The 17,735-nt window shown below is 45.8% G+C and overlaps 1 protein-coding gene across 5 annotated transcripts in view; it reads left to right on the top strand.

Moving 5' to 3' along the window:
- LOC138651574 (NXPE family member 1-like) overlaps positions 1-17,735 on the top strand; it is a 474,026-nt gene that overhangs the window by 391,124 nt on the left and 65,167 nt on the right. For all 5 annotated transcript variants that reach the window (XM_069741869.1, XM_069741868.1, XM_069741870.1 and 2 more), the window contains one exon: positions 9,233-9,451. In XM_069741869.1, coding sequence (XP_069597970.1) covers positions 9,233-9,451 — 219 coding nt within the window. The remainder of the gene's footprint in view (positions 1-9,232; positions 9,452-17,735) is intronic.

The raw sequence follows: 17,735 nt of genomic DNA, 5'->3' as shown, positions 1-17,735 counted from the left end.
ATTGCCTCCTCCTGATACTCCAGTTCCTCCGAATCATCAATGCAGGAGCCGTCATGGTCTACCTCCACCTTGACCCGTGAACGCTTACCTGTTACGACCGATATGAGCACAGCCTTGGCCAAACGTCAACAGGACGTACTGAAATTAATTTCTTTGGGGAATCGAAGCCACACAGCGCAGGAGCTCTGGAATGCCATCAAGCAGGAGAGCGACGTGTGGTTTGTGCCAGCGAATCTCCAGCCAGGCATTGTAGTGTGTGACAATGGCCGAAATCTGGTAGCAGCTCTGGCCCTAGGCAACCTCACTCACATCTCATGTCTGGTACACCTAGAGTGTGCTCACTTGCGGCGTTCCAGCATGGCAAGATCGCTCATTGCAGCTCTGCAATGCAATGTTGGAGCGGTTGTGTGAGCAGCAACAAGCAGTAATAGAGTACCAGCTGCATCAGGAGCAAAGAAGTCACACTGCGCGCCGTTCAGACTTAACAACCACTGAGTGGGCCACTATGAAGGACATCTGCCAGGTTTTGCGTGCCTTTGATGATTCCACATGGATGGCGAGTGCAGATGATGCACTAGTCAGCATGACTGTCCCCCTTATCTGCCTGCTTGAAAGAACACTGCAAGCGCTAAGGGATGATGTTATAGAAGAGGTGGAGGATGAGGAGTCACAAATGCCATCTGCTTCTGGACAGTCTGCGCGACGTGGTTCCTCACAAAGGCCTAGGCAAGGGACACTTTGTGAGGAGGATGAGGAGGAGTCAATGGAGGAGGAAGACATCTCTCCAGAGGAGGGAGTTACACAATTCTCCAGTAGTCCGTATGTAGAGCTAGGGTGGGGTGATGCAGAGCTGGCAGACGTCACGCCTCAAGCAGGGGACAGCGTTTCTTGGCCAGTTGGCAGTCTGCAGCACATGGTTGATTTCATGCTGCAGTGCCTGAGAAACGACCGCCGCATCGCCCACATTCTCAACACGGCTGATTATTGGGTGTACACCCTCCTAGATCCTCGCTACCGGGACAACTTTGAAAGCCTCATAATGCCATTGAACCGGGAGCGTAAAATGCGGGAGTCCCAAGACACACTGGTGCAGTACATCATCTTCTCCAGTCCATTCGAGAGGAGTTCTGCTAGTGCTTTACAAAGCAGCTCAGTGCGTCGAGGCAGTGGAGGAAGCTCAGCACAAATAGAGAGCAGAAGCAGTGCCTCAGCACAAGGCAAGACCAGCATGGCCCAACTATGGCAAAGTTTTGTGTGCCGCCACAAATGTCTACACCATCACAGACAGCTCCAGTTAGCAGGAGGAAACGTTTCCATCAGATGAGGACAGACTACATGTCTTGCCCTCTCAGTGTACTCCCAGACGGCTCTTCCCCCTTCAAGTTTTGGGTCTCTAAGCTGGATACGTGGCCAGAGCTTAGCCAATATGCTTTGGAGGTGCTGGCTTGCCCTGCTGCTGTTATGGAAATTTGGGTTGGATAAATCTACCCGTGTGTGCTGCGGCCGCTCCCAATTATTATTTATGAGCCCTCAAGAATGAATGAGTCTGACTCGTGATGACAGCTTGACATTCAATCAAAGACTAGACCTTTATTTCCTGATACATAGTTTTTATAATAGCATATAGAAAGGTGTGGTTGGGGCGGTTAGTTAATTAACATACAATTCAGTTATTGGTAATCTGATATATATGGAATACTGTGATTAATGCGCATATGACTGCTGATTATGCAACTAAAATGTAGCTCTCGGTATGTAGGGCAAAGTTGAGGCATCTGGTCCAACTTCCCGTTTTTAAGGTGTTTGAGACATAGCGGAAAGTACCGAGCACAATCTGGCCTAGCTCATGTGGTAAAATTGAGCAATTGATTATAAAGTAGCTGAGTAGATAGATATATATTTGCTTTTGTGTAAGTATATGTGATTTAAAGGAATATACATGCAAGTGAGATCTACATGATATACATATTTCTATCACACTGCTAGTGTATTATCGGAACTCATCTTTAGTGCCGCAGGTGGTGTACTAACAGACCGTCGCATGTGACTATCCTCCGATAACGTTGACCAGCTTCCTTTTCTGAAAATGAACAAGGCCTGGATCTCGCAGGAATTTGCCACTCCTCTTCCAGATTAAATAATTGGTTGGCAACAGCATTCAGGTCCCCTGTTGTGTTCATGTTTCTACCACCTGAACTGTAATCCCTGGGCTCAAACACCGCCAGTTGCTGCTCAGAAGTGCCGTCTGCACAGTCAACACATGACCCAGTGTTATTGGGTTTCAGTAACGTCAGCTGTTCCACAGCTGTGTATCCGGCAATGTGGCCTGCTACCTCCACACTCACACTACTACAGAAATTAAAGGGAACCTGTCCCCCCTCAGGCGTTTGTAACTGAAAGAGCCACCTTGTGCTACAGCTGCACAAGGAAAAGATGGCTCTTTTACTTATGCTCCTTGCACACGCTGAACTTAACACTTAAAAAATGTGTCTCCTCATATCGTCAAACCGTCCCAGAAGTGGGACTTTCCTTCGTAATGAGACGCAGCAAAGCCGTCATTCCTACTCCCTTGGCACTGGGTGCCGCCTCCTCAGTTTATTCCCACTGTGGGGCTGGGATTCATGGCCATGCGCAGTGCATATCTTCACCTCAGGCTCTCACTCATATCCCTCCGCCTTCTTCACACTGTGCACCGTCAGCTGATCCCTAATTATATGGCATGGCCGTGACGCCGCACAGTCTGAAGAAGGAGATGAGTGAGAGGCGAAGATATGCACTGCATATGCCTATGAATCCCAGCCCCGCAGTGTGAATAAATCAAAAGACACTGCGAGGCGGGGTCTCTGGCAGCGCGGCCACACAGGCGCAGTCATCCTGACACCAAATGATGTCAGAAGACGGGCAGCGCTAACTGCGGATGCCCAAGGTTTAACATAACAGCGCAGGCTCCGGGACAGATTCAAACAACGCTGAGGAGGCCGCGCCCGGCGTCAAGGGGGTAGGAATGACGGCTGTGTTGCGTCACATTATGAAGGAAAGTCCCACCTCCGGGTCGGTTTCACGGTATAAGGGGACACATTTTATAAATGTTTAGTTCAGCGTGTGCAAGGAGCATAATTAAAAGAGCCTCCTTTTCCTTGTGCAGCATTAGTGCTGCACAAGTTGGCTCTTTCAGTTTCAAACACCTGGGGGGGTTAAAGGTTCCCTTTCAACTTGCTCCAATTAGGCATCAGCCTACACTCTTCCCGTCCTGCTGTCCCTGGGCAACAACACCACCAGTTGTTGCCTGGAAGTGCTGTCTGCACAGTCATCAGTTGCTCCTCTGTTATTGGGGTTCAGTAACGTCAGCTGTTCCCCTGCTGTTTGTGCAGCAATAACTAAAGTCTGCTCCTCCTACTTTCCCTGGGCTCCAACAGCGCCAGTTGTTGCCTTGAAGTGCTGTCTGCACAGAGAAAAACACTCGCTCATGTGTTAGTGGGGTTCAGTAACGCCAGCTGCTCCCCTGCTGTGTATCCGGCAATTGCTCCTGCTATCTCCACACTCACACTACTACAGACTTGAAACTGGCTACAATTAGGCCTCGGCCTACATTCTGTTTCTTCTGTAATCCCTGGGCTCCAACACCGCCAGCTGGTGCTCGGAAATGCTGGCTGTACAGAGAAAAACACTCGCTCATGTGTCAGTGGGGTTCAGTAATGCCAGCTGCTCCCCTGCTGTGTATCCAGCAATTGCTCCTGCTATCTCCACACTCACACTACTACAGATTTGAAACTGGCTCCAATTAGGCCTCGGCCTACACTCTGTTTCTTCTGTAATCCCTGGGCTCCAACACCGTCAGTTGGTGCTCGGAAGTGCTGGCTGCACAGAGAAGAAAACTCGCTCATGTGTCAGTGGGGTTCAGTAACGCCGGCTGCTCCCCTGCTGTGTATCCGGCAACGTGTCCTGTGACCTCCATGCTGACACAACAACAGATATTAAACTGCCTCCAGTGCAGGCTTCAGCCTACACTCTGTTTCTCCTGGATTCCCTGAGCTCCAACACTGCCAGTTGGTGCTTGGAAGTACTGGCTGCACAGAGAAAAACACTCGCTCATGTGTCAGTGGGGTTCAGTAACACCAGCTGCTCCTGTGCTGTGTATCCGGCAATTGCTCCTGCTATCTCCACACTCACACTACTACAGATTTGAAACTGGCTCCAATTAGGCCTCGGCCTACACTCTGTTTCTTCTGTAATCCCTGGGCTCCAACACCGCTAGTTGGTGCTCGGAAGTGCTGGCTGCACAGATTAAAACACTCGCTCATGTGTCAGTGGAGTTCAGTAATGCCAGCTGCTCCCCTGCTGTGTATCCGGCAACATGTCCTGCGACCTCCACGCTGACACAACAACAGATATTAAACTGCCTCCAGTGCAGGCCTCGGCCTACACTCTGTTTCTCCTGGATTCCCTGGGCTCCAACACCACCAGTTGATCCTCAGAAGTGCTTGCTGCACAGAGAAAAACACTCGCTCCTGTGTTAGTGGGGTTCAGTAACACCAGCTGTTCCCCTGCTGTGTGTGCGGCAATAGCTCAAGTCTGCTCCTCCTGCTGTCCCTGGGCTCCAACACTGCCAGTTGTTGCCCGGAAGTGCTGTCTGCACAGAGAAAAACATTTGCTCCTGTGTTAGTGGGGTTCAGTAACACCAGCTGTTCCCCTGCTGTGTGTGCGGCAATAGCTCAAGTCTGCTCCTCCTTCTGTCCCTGGGCTCCAACACCGCCAGTTGTTGCTCGGAAGTGCTGTCTGCACAGAGAAAAACACTCGCTCCTGTGTTAGTGGGGTTCAGTAATGCCAGCTGTTCCCCTGCTGTGTATCCGGCAATGTGTCCTGCGACCACCACGCTGACACTACAGCAGATAATAAACTGGCTTCAATTTGGCCTCGGCCTACACCCTGATTGACCCTGGGCTCCAACACAGCCAGTTGGTGCTCGGAAGTGTTGTCTGCACAGAGAAAAACACTCGCTCCTGTGTTAGTGGGGTTCAGTAACGTCAGCTGTTCCCCTGCTGTGTATCCAGCAATGTGTCCTGCGACCGCCACGCTGACACAACAACAGATATTAAACTGCTTCGAGTGCAGGCTTTGGCCTACACTCTGCTCCTCCTGCTGTCCCTGGGCTCCAACAACGCCAGTTGCTTCCCGGAAGTGCTGTGCAGTGCATATCTAGGACTCTCACTCATCTCCTTCAACCTGCTTCAGACTGTGCCGCGTCACGGTCGTGGCATGCTATTTGGGATCAGCTGACGCGGCACAGTCTGAAGAAGGTGGAAGGAGATGAGTGACAGGCAAAGATATGCACAGTGCATGGCCATGAATCCCAGGCTCGCAGTGTAAATAAATCCAAAGACACTGCGGGGCAGTATCTCCGACAGGGTGGCCGCACAGGCGCAGCCAGCCTGACAACAAATGATGTCTGAAGACGGGCAGCACTAGCTGCGCATGGCCAAGGGATAACATAACAGCGCAGGCTCCGGGACAGATTCAAACAATGCTGAGGAGGTGGCGCACGGCGCCAAGGGGGTGTGAATGATGGCTGTGCTGCATCTCATTAAGAAGGAAAGTCCCGCCTCCGGGACGGTTTCTGGGTATAGGGGGACACATTTTATAAATGATAATTTCATCGTGTGCAAGGAGCACAATTAAAAGAGCCACCTTTTCCTTGTGCAGCATTACTGCTGCACAAGGTGGATCTTTTAGTTGCAAACACCTGGGGGGAGGTTAAAGGTTCCCTTTCAATTTGCTCCAATTAGGCCTCAGCCTATACTCGGCTTCTCCTGCATTCCCTGGGCTCCAACACCGCCAGCTGCTGCTCAGAAGTGTCTTTGGCACGGGTACTCCCTCCTGCCCAGCCTGGGTCCAGCACGCCAGCTGTTTCCGGGTAGTGTCAAGGTCACTTTGCCTCCAATACGTTGTCCTGTTGTGTTGCAGTCTGGTTAGCTGACTATATTGCCTGCAGTTTAGGTGCTTCCTATGTTGGCAATGAAGGCTGGTTCCGTTGTGCCAATAGGACAAGCTCCCCCCTGTTGGACTGTGGGTTTTCGGTAACTACGGTGGCTCGCGGCCTAGCAATTCTTTTTCCTGTGGACCTTCTGCTGCCTATATGAGTTCCAGCACCATTAGCTGGTTCCTAGGAACACAAGCTTGAATAGGTCCCCCTGGTTCAAGTACCGTCAGCTGGTTCTGGGCAGAGCCTTTGGCTTAGGTAGCTCCTTCTGGGTGTCCGAGTTCCACCAATGTCAGGTGGTTCTTGACTAGTGCTTTCTGGCACGGGTACCTCCTGCTTAGTAACCGGGTTCCAGTAACGTCAGCTGGTCCTTGGTTGTTCCATTGGCTCTTGTACCTTCGGCTAGCCATCCAGGTTCCAGTACGTCAGCTGGTTCTCGGCAGTGTCTTTTGCTCTTGTACCTTCTGCTCCCCATCCTGGTTCCAGTACCGTCAGCTGGTTCCGGGAAGAGCCTTTGGCTTAGGTGCCTCCTTCTGGGTGTCCGAGTTCCACCAACGTCAGGTGGTCCTTGGTAGTGCTTTCTGGCACGGGTACCTCCTGCTTAGTAACCGGGTTCCAGTAACGTCAGCTGGTCCTCGGTTGTTCCATTGGCTCTTGTACCTTCGGCTAGCCATCCAGGTTCCAGTATGTCAGCTGGTTCTCGGCAGTGTCTTTTGCTCTTGTACCTTCTGCTCCCCATCCTGGTTCCAGTACCATCAGCTGGTTCCGGGAAGAGCCTTTGGCTTAGGTGCCTTCTTCTGGGTGTCCGAGTTCCACCAATGTCAGGTGGCCCTTGGTAGTGCTTTCTGGCATGGGTACTTCCTGTTTAGTAACCGGGTTCCAGTAATGTCAGCTGGTCCTCGGTTGTTCCATTGACTCTTGTACCCTTGGCTAGCCATCCGGGTTCCAGTACCGTCAGCTGGTTCTCGGCAGTGTCTTTTGCTCTTGTACCTTCGGCTCCCCATCCTGGTTCCAGTACCATCAGCTGGTTCCGGGCAGAGCCTTTGGCTTAGGTGCCTCCTTCTGGGTTTCCGAGTTCCACCAACGTCAGGTGGTCCTTGGTAGTGCTTTCTGGCATGGGTACCTCCTGCTTATTAACCGGGTTCCAGTAACATCAGCTGGTCCTCGGCTGTTCCATTGGCTCTTGTACCTTCGGCTAGCCATCCGGGTTCCAGTACCGTCAGCTGGTTCTTGGCAGTGTCTTTTGCTCTTGTACCTTCTGCTCCTCATCCTGCTTCCAGTACCGTCAGTTGGTTCCGGGCAGAGCATTTGGCTTAGGTGCCTCCTCTGTGTGTCCGAGTTCCACCAACGTCAGGTGGTTCTTGGTAGTGCTTTCTGGCACGGGTACCTCCTGCTTAGTAACCGGGTTCCAGTAACATCAGCTGGTCCTCGGTTGTTCCATTAGCTCTTGTACCTTCGGCTAGCCATCCAGGTTCCAGTACCATCAGCTGGTTCTCGGCAGTATCTTTTGCTCTTGTACCTTCTGCTCCCCATCCTGGTTCCAGTACCATCAGCTGGTTCCGGGCAGAGCCTTTGGCTTAGTTGCCTCCTTCTGGGTGTCCGAGTTCCACCAACGTCAGGTGGTCCTTGGTAGTGCTTTCTAGCACGGGTACCTCCTGCTTAGTAACCGGGTTCCAGTAACGTCAGCTGGTCCTCGGTTGTTCCATTGGCTCTTGTACCTTCGGCTAGCCATCCGGGTTCCAGTAACGTCAGCTGGTCCTCGGTTGTTCCATTGGCTCTTGTACCATCGGCTAGCCATCCGGGTTCCAGTACCGTCAGCTGGTTCTCGGCAGTGTCTTTTGCTTTTGTACCTTCTGCTACATTTTCAAGTTCAAGACTCTAAACATGACGACCCTGAAGACCGAGAAGCAAAAGAACAAGAAGCTGCAGAACAAAAAGCAGAACATTAAGCATAAGACTAAAAATCAGAGGAAAAGATATTATCTAAATTATAAGCAGAAGAAGACTAAGCAGTGTATGTGGGTGAGTCCGTTCCTCCTCGTGGTGCCCCTGGAAAAAACCTGCTGCTGCAGGCCAAACTGAACGCGGACAAATCCTGTTGTAAATCTTTTGTGACAGGCAGAACAGAAGGTGTAATCTTCAAACTTTTATAGATAACAACTACAGGAAGGACTGGCTGTCACAAATAAGAATATGATGAAGAAGAAGAATATGAAGAAGATGAAGAAGTTGATTATGAAGAAGAATAATAGTTGAATATGAAGAATGTAAAAAAAATAATACGAAGAAGGTGAAAAAGAAGAAGATGAATAAGGTGAAGGAGAAGTTGATGGAAAAGATGATGCTGCTGAGGATGATGAAGAAGAAAGTGTGGGAGAAGTTAAAAAGAAGGTGAACAGCATGGAAGTAGTGAAACATAAATATCTGACTAAATATAAAAAATCGTAACATAGTCAATAGCTTTGTAACTCCGAACATCTTAAAAAAAAAAATTACTTCCTGCTATTCCATTTGATTGGGCTAAACCTCTATGCCTTTAATGTCTCCTCCACCTTCCCCAATACATCCTACATTATTCTTAGTTGTTTTCCTTCATGTAGAATGAACCTACAAGGAAAGAAAGGGTTTATTTTAATTCCAATATTTTGGTCCCATTGACTTGCATTGGTATCGGGTATCGGTATCGGCGATAGCCAATATTTTTCGAATATCGTCCGATACAATCCGATACTTATGGATATCGGAAGGTATCGCTCAACACTACCAATCATAGATTACTACAGTGAGCTAAAAACCATGTTTGTTTTCTAAATCTATAGTTAATGTAATGTAAAGACATGCTGTAAAAAAAAAACATTTTTCCCACAATTAGTCTGCTGCTAGTACAATGCACCTGGATAGGAAAAGGCTTATGCACGATCGCACGATCATGTTATGAGTTAGTAAATGCTGTTGGTGTTAGTTTGTGAGAAAAGGAATCAATGTAGTATTATTATTATATAATTATTAGTCATATCTATATTAATAATTATAAGTAATTTGCTATTACTATTTTTATGTGCATCTATTAATACAATATAATTACTAATATCAACCATTAATAATTATTTATTAGTTATGTCATTCTTATTTATTATTATTGCTATATATTACAACCTCTGTTTGAATATCTATTGAATATATGTTATCAACTTACAAATTCACATAAGCAGTCATATTTAAATATAATAGGTTTTTTTGTTTTGTTTTTTTAAGATTCTAGTTCAAAAATGAAAGACCCCTGTAAAACTGGAATAAGCTTAGAATATCCCAGTGGATATGTAATGGAGAATTTATGGTACCCAAAAGAGTGCAAAATGCAGACCTATCACACTATGGAGGAACTGAACACATGTATGAAAGGAAAGTTCTTTTACATGTTTGGAGATTCCACAATGCATCAGTGGATGTCATACTTGCAACACAAACTAAAAAGTAAGTCTAAGGAAGAAATATTATTTACATTCTTATGCACTCTCATAACAGTTCAATATTAATAAAAAAACTGAAAAATAATTCAGGCATTTATCATATTGAAAAGATAACATATCTGGCTGTACAACATTATACTCCATTATAATTTACATATTTAAATAAATATAAGTTAAATATAGTACTGTGAAAAAGTTTTAGGGAGGTGTGGAAAAAGTGCTGCAAAGTAAAAATGCTTTAAAAAATAGAAGTGTAAGTTTTTTTTTTTTAACAAAATGCAATATTAGCGAGCAAAATCAAAATCTAAAACAAATAAGTATTTGGTGGAACCACCCTCGTCTTAAAAACAGCATCACTCCTTCTACTTAGGCTATGTCCACTCGTTGCAGATTTTGCTGCGGATCCGCAGCGGATTTGACGCTGCGGATCTGCAGCTGATTTCCATGCGTTGTACAGTACCATGTAAACCTATGGAAAACAAAATCCGCAGTGCACATGCTGCGGAAAAAAACGAGCAGAAACGCAGCGGTAATTATCCGCAGCATGTCAATTCTTTGTGCGGATTTTGCAGCGGTTTACACCTATTTTTCAATAGGAATCCGCAGGTGTAAAACCGCAGGTGGAATCCGCACAAAAACTGCACAAAAACTGCAGTAAATCCACGGCAAATCCACAGCTAATCAGCAGTGCGGTTTTTCTGCGGATTTTGCAAAAACTAGTACGGAACAATCCGCTCACCAATCCGCAACGTGTGCACATAGCCTCACACTTGTGCAGTTTTTAAAGGAACTTGACAGGAAGGTTGTTTTAAACATCTTGGAGAACTGACCACAGATCTTCTGTGGGTGTAGGCTTGCACAGATCCTTCTCTTTATGTACGCCCACATAGACATGATGTTGAATAAATTTGAGCCAATCAGATGCCTCACTGATAATACTGCATATGTCTAGGCCGTTAGGAAGGCAGTAAACAAGCAGACATTGTACACGGTAATGCCGTAATGGCATTACTGTGATTGGGCGGCCACATACCGTCATCGGGTCTTACATATGACCCGGTGACACGAAGCTCTGCATTCTCTCTCTTCTGGAAACAGATCAGGGAATGTTGATCTAGGAGGAAGAGCTTAGATTAGAGCAGGCATATAGGCAGTGTTTAATTTCTATTGCAGTACTTGTATACCACCGCTGTACAATTAAAACACAAGTCTTTAGTCCTACATACTATGCTTTCTGTTGTAAAACTGTTGTTATCTGCATCCAGTATAGCAATAGCTGGTGGAGGAGGGATAGTTTGGGATTAGAGGCATATACAGTGGGGAAAATAAGTATTTGATACACTGCCGATTTTGTAAGTTTTCCCACCTACAGAGAATGGAGTGGTCTCTAATTTTTTTCGTAGGTACACTTTAACTGTTAGAGACAGAATAGAAAATAAAAAAAAAAACAGAAAGTCACATTGTATGAATTTTAATTAATTAAATTGCATTCTATTGCATGAAATAAGTATTTGATCACCTACCAACCAGCAAGAATTGTAGCTCTTACAGGCATGTTAGCGTTTCTTTAAGAAGCCCTCCTACTCTCCACTCATTACCTGTATTAAATGCACCTGTTTAAACTCGTTACCTGTATAAAAGACACCTGTCCACACACTCAATCACACTCCAACCTCTCCACCATGGCTAAGACCAAAGAGCTGTCTAAGAACACCAGGGACAAAATTGTAGACCTGTACAAGGCTAGGATGGCCAACAGGACAATAAGCAAGGAGCTAGTTAGAAGGCATCAACTGTTGGCACAATTATTAGAAAATTGAAGATATGCAAGATGACTGTCTACCTTCCTCAGTCTAAGCTCCATGCAAGATCTCGCCTCGTGGGATAAGGATGATTCTGAGAACAGTCAGGAATCAGCCCACAACTATAGCGGAAATACCCTGAAGGGGAAGACTTGGTTAATTACCTGAAGAAAGCTGGGACCAGTCTCAAACATTACTGTTAGTAGCACACTATGCTGTCATAGATTAAAATCCTGTAGGGCACGCAAGGTCCAGGCCCGTTTAAACTTTACCAATGACAATATGAATGATCCAGAGGAGGCATGGGAGACGATCATGTGCCCAGATGAGACCAAAATAGAATGTTTTGGTATCAAGTCCATTCGCCATGTTTGGAGCAAGAAGGATAAGTACAATTCCAAGAACACCATCCAAACCATGAAGCATGGTGGGTGGAACATCATACTTTGGGTGTGCTTTTCTGCAAAAGGGACAGGACGACTGCACCATATTGAAGAGAGAATGGATGGGGTCATGTATCGCAAGATTTTGGCCAACAACCTCCTTCCCTCAGTAAGAGCATGGAAGATGGATTGTGGCTGGGTGTTCCAGCATGACAATGACCAGCAGCCCACAGCCAGGACAACTAAGGAGTGGCTCCGTAACAAGCATTTTAAGGCCCTGGAGTGGCATAGCCGGTCTCCATACCTGAACTCTATAGAAAATCTTTGGAGGGGGCTGAAACTCAATGTTACACAGCGACAGCCACGAAACCTGAAAGATCTGGAGAAGAGCTGTATGGAGGAGTGGGCCAAAATCCCTGCTGCAGTGTGAAAGTTCTGATTTTCTATTGTATCAAATACTTATTTCATGCAATAAAATGCTAAATAATTATGTAAATATCATTCAAGATAATTTTCTGGATTTTTTTAAGATTCTGTCTCTCTCATTTGAAGTGTACCTATGATAAAAATTACATACCCCTTAATTCTTTGTAGGTGGGAAAACTTTGCAAACCAGAGAGTATATCAAATACCTGTTTTCCCCACTGTAGGCAAGATTTATTTCCTTAAATTCCTTCTATAGGTATACTGCTGCTGAAACCTAGAAATAAAAATCCTTTTTAGGGCTACATATTTTCTTTTACCTATTAATATCGGAAAGTTTGCAGGCATATATTATATACCTAGTTTAAAATGCGGAAGCTGTGCGGTAAGGGACAGTGAAGAGGACGTGCTGCTGATGGTGTATGCAGAGTCCGAATCCATGGCCTTCTGCGGGAGCTTATAACTTTTAGAGGGTCATTATGCAGCCCTTGCTCATAATTGTTAGAGAGTAAAAAGGTGACACTCGCTGACAATTTTTAGAGAGTCATCAGGCAGCCCTTGCTCTTACATTTTTCCAGGTTGTGTATTTTGTTCTTCTTCATAATGCTTATAGGATATGTGTGAGGCCTACCTCTAGAATTCTCTTACATGTGTACCCCCAGGGTTAAATGTTTTTCAGCCCTTGCACTTAGTGCACAGGCTTTACCAGTTTAGGAGTCCCACTCATTAAAAATGGGGAATAAAAATTCTGAGGTCCTCCTCTATGTGTCTTCCAGGGTGTATTGCAGTCCCTCCTTATAATATTTGGCAGCCCTTGCACTTAGAGCATAGGTTTTATGAGTCTAGGAGTCCCACTACCTAACAATTTTAACAGAATGTGTATGAGGCCATCCTTTATGTCTAATACGAGGGATATCAGAATATATCTTCTTTCTAATTTTTGGCAGTTCTTGAATTGTCCACATAGGCTTTGTGAGTTTCAGAGTCCCTACTTCATAAATTAAACAGGATGTGTCTGACTATGTCACATACACCACATACACAGATAAGGTGGTAACATATTTTAAATTACATTTACCAGTAACTACCAGTGGTTGTAGTTTTATTTCCCACTCTACAACTATATGTCATCTACTGTAGTCATAGACGATGGAGAAATATGGTGAGAGATGGCCCAGCTATGAACTGGTGGAGGAGGGTTTCCTAACATTTTTTACTGTAAAATCTATTTTATCTTCGATTTTGTATGTTTTATCAACAGTCTGTAAAAGTGGAGTAATACTCTGACAACATTGTCCCCAGAAGCAACCTGGGAGTCAGAGATGCATCCTGGCATCTTCACCATGATGTTCCCATTCCATTTGAGTGCAGTTCCCATCCATTTCATCAATTTTACTGCATCCCCATCCCTCTATGTTAGTGTCTTCTGGAAAAATGCTAGACTTTCCCTTTAACTTCCATTATACTCGTTGCTCGATTCGAGACCATCCGAGCTTCAGACCTCCTTGATTTGAGTACCAAACACTCAAGCATTTTAGTGCTTGATCATCACTAATTATTGACAATTTTCTGTCTGTATTTCTCAACATTTAAGACGCAATTAATCTGTCACGACCCAGCTGTCGGGTGACTCGGAACGAGGGGGTGATTCCCTATCCCTACAACTAGGGGGCGCCCTAGCTCACCCTATTCCCCGAGATACTTCCAAATGTGAAGATGTTGGGCTGCCTTCTTTGCTTTATCTCCTGAATCAGACCTCCATTTGTTCTCTTCCCCCACCCAGGGAAGGGGGGGGGCTACTGTGCAACGCAGTACACCAACCCGATGAACAAGGCAACACAAACAAGGGTAAACTGAAATTACCAAGCATACAAATATTCACTCACATATAACAGAGGAATGCAGCAGGGAGTGGAGGATGGAGGAATAACCATCGTAAAAGGAGGGAAGGGAATTATCACACTATCACACTTACAAACTATGCAATAGTCACAGATAATTCCTTCTAAACGCCTCATGTAAACACCTCTCCTCCAAGCCATTTAGCAAATGCTAGCTCTGACGTGGGTTTGAATCAGGACCCAGATTATAAAGGGGACAGGAGTGGCAAACCAAGCTCAACTGAGAGCTTATACTTTCGGAGTTTTTAACATGGCCGATTAACCCCCGTTCTGCCAAAATAAATAAACACAATTTAAAGAAGGAGAAGTGCTTTTTTTCGGCACATTATTAGGAGCAGTCAGACGCTGTGGGCTTCTGGCTCTTCTCTATTGCAGTAACCCGAAGACATTACCCCCCTTCTAAGAGAGACCTTCGTAACCTCTGGACCGGGTTTATCTAGGTGTGCCACGTGAAAAGACTGGATCAATCTGGTCGCATGAACGTCAGATGCTGGTACCCAAATACTCTCCTCAGGACCGTACCCCCTCTCCAGTGTACCAAATACCGGCAAACTAAATGAGAATCCATCATTTTTGTAATCTGAAACTCCAAGTTTCCATCGACAATCACAAGAGATGGTGGTAGAGCTGATGGTAGATTTTTTTGAGGAGAGATCTATGAAATATATTATGGATCCTAAAGGTGAGCAGCAAAGCAAGGCGAAATTCTAGGGGATTGATGATGGCTACGATCTTATAAGGACCGATAAACCTGGGACCCAGTTTCCAAGATGGAACCTTCAACTTCATGTTTCTAGAGGACAACCACACCAAGTCACAAACACACGGATGCGGACTCACTAAACGTCTCCGATCAGCCACATACTTATATTTGGACCCCATCTTCCTCAAATTATTAGTAACCCCCTGCCATATGGATGTAATAGATTCCTCTTCTGGTAATCCAGAAGGACTACTTTTATTAAATGAGCTGAACTGAGGATGGAACCCATATGCCCCGAAAAACGGGGACTTGCCAGTAGATGCATGACAACGATTATCTACTGCAAATTCGGCTAACAGTAAATATGTATCCCAATCCTCCTGATTCTCAGATAGAAAACACCTAAGATAAGTCTCCAGATTCTGGTTAACCCATTCAGTCTGCCAATTAGACTGCGGGTGAAATACAGAAGAAAATGACAGATGGATCCCCAGGCGCGTGCAAAATTTGCTCCAAAACTTGGAAACAAACTGTACCCCTCAGTCAGAAACAATATCGGTCGAGATCCCATGTAATTTTACAATTTCCCTGAAGAAAATTTGCACCAAGGACTTGGCATTCAGTAAAGCTGGTAATTCAATAAAATGAGACGTCTTACTGAATCTATCTACCACCAACAGAATTACAGTATTCCCCACCGACACGGGTAGATCCATGATGAAATCCACCATCAAGTGAATCCAAGGTCTACTGGGAATCTCCAATGGTTAGAGAGGCCCCGATGGACGAGTATGAGAGGTCTTAGATCATGCACAGACACTGCGGGTGGCAACATTCTGATGGCCACCAAAAATGCAGAGTGAGAAGATCAGTGGTGGCTTTATTACTAGGATGTCAGGCCAAGACTGAATCAAAGAGTTTACCTAGTGAACAGGCAGCAGGGGCGTCCCACTGAGAGTCAACAACCTGTCTTTCAAGATCAGAGCATATAGACGTTATAACTAGTGATGAGCGAATGTGCTCGCCACTACTTGTTACTTGCCCGAGTATCACTGTACTCGGTGTACTCGGCGAGCACCGAGCATTTTCGGGATTACTCGGCGGGAACTCAGGTCTCCACCCTTCATTTTTGGCGGTCTTTAGAGATCCAATCAACATGCAGGGATTGTCTGCCAGGCACTGTAACGCCGCAGCCATCTTTGTTGTGGTCTTACAGTGATTGGCTGGCCACACAGCATCATCAGGGGTATAAGAGACCGGATGGCGCCCTGCTCAGCGCATTCAGCTCTAGAATCAGACAGTGTAGGGAGAGCTGCTGCCAGGATAGGGTCAGATTTGGACGTTTCTTAGTCAGTGTGGGGTCTACCATCCTAAACTACTCAAATCCAGTGAAACCAACAGTCCTTCTAAGGACTAATTCCAGAGTATATAGGTTGCAGTGTTAGGTAGGCAGGGTATGTCGCTCTATACATATCAGTGCAAGGCCTGCAGGCACTGTATGTGTGTATATAGATATCATTGCATACATCAAAAGGGTCCATTTCATTACTTTTTGCTGCTGCTGCTACCTATAGCATATATTGACCGTATATACCTAGCCCCAGGTATAATTGGCTAGGAAAAAATTTTATTGCCAGGTTTAGGGCTTGTTTCAATTTGCGAGATATACGTCCGTGTCTCGCATGTGGAAATGAAGCTCTGGTGCCGGCACTCCAGAGCGGAGCGTGCGGCTCCATGTGTTGCTATGCGGCCGCACGCTCCACTCCATAGTGCCGGCACCAGAGCTTAGTTTCAACATGCGAGACACGGACGTATATCTCGCAAATGGAAACAAGCCCTAATAGAGATTATTTTATTGCAAGGCAATCCAGAGCCCCTTTTTTCTCCATTTGCATTTTGACACTGCACAATACAGCCAGATCCTTTTCTTAGGCTGGTTTCACATTTGCATTTTTTAGGGTGCGTTTTTGCGGTAAAAAACGCAAAAAAAGCATGGTGAAAAACGCATGTAAACGCGTGCAAACACTGCGTTTTTTTGACGCATGTGTTTTTGCATTAAAAAACCTGAAAACACACTGATATGCCACCCCCCAACATAAAGGTGATAAAGGGATCCTAACCCTAACCCTAACCCTACCCCTAACCCTAACCCTACCCCTAACCCTAACCCTAAAGGGATCCTAACCCTAACCCTACCCCTAACCATAACCCTAACCCTACCTCTAACCCTAAGGGATCCTAACCCTAACCCTACCTCTAACCCTACCCCTAACCCTACCCCTAACCCTAACCCTACCTCTAACCCTAAGGGATCCTAACCCTACCCCTAACCCTAACCCTAAAGGGATTAGGGTTAGGGGTAGGGTTAGGGGTAGGGTTAGGGTTAGGGGTAGGGTTAGGGTTAGGATCCCTTAGGGTTAGGGGTAGGGTTAGGGGTAGGGGTAGGGTTAGGGGTAGGGTTAGGGTTAGGATCCCTTAGGGTTAGGGGTAGGGTTAGGGTTAGGGGTAGGGTTAGGGTTAGGGTTAGGATCCCTTTATCACCTTTATGTTGGGGGGTGGCATATCAGTGTGTTTTCTGGTTTTTTAATATAAAAACGCATGCTTTTTTTTTTTTTTTTTTTTTTCAAATTTTCAAAATACATGAACAACAAAGTGGTACACATGAATCTGAGACATATTGTTACAGACTTCTGAGTAGGATAAATTGCACCATACAGATGCATATTGATCATCGGAGGTGACCATAGCTTTGGTTATTTGCATAAAGTGCCGGGGGCAAATTTAGGTCACAAAGTTCAGGATGTGCAACCCAAAACACTCAAAAGAAGATGAAAAACAACTTAAACATATGAACCGAGAACAACAAAAACTGTAAAGGGGGGAGGGGGGGGGAAAGTACCGGAGGGGATGTAGTGGTCGAAGTAGAAATTTCTGAATACAAGTCTTTCGTCTGAGGAGGACGGGTACATTAAGACCTTAAACCAGCAAGAATTAGTCAGGTAATTTCGACCAACTGTAAAAGAGTGCTATGGAGAATATTAAGTAATACTAATATAACCAGGTGGGTGAGTAGTGT

The sequence above is a fragment of the Ranitomeya imitator genome, chromosome 10 (genome assembly GCF_032444005.1).
Source record: "Ranitomeya imitator isolate aRanImi1 chromosome 10, aRanImi1.pri, whole genome shotgun sequence".
NCBI classification, from domain to species: Eukaryota; Metazoa; Chordata; class Amphibia; order Anura; family Dendrobatidae; genus Ranitomeya; species Ranitomeya imitator.
Note: the sequence above shows the minus strand (reverse complement) of the source record. Positions and strands in the feature narration are given on the sequence as shown.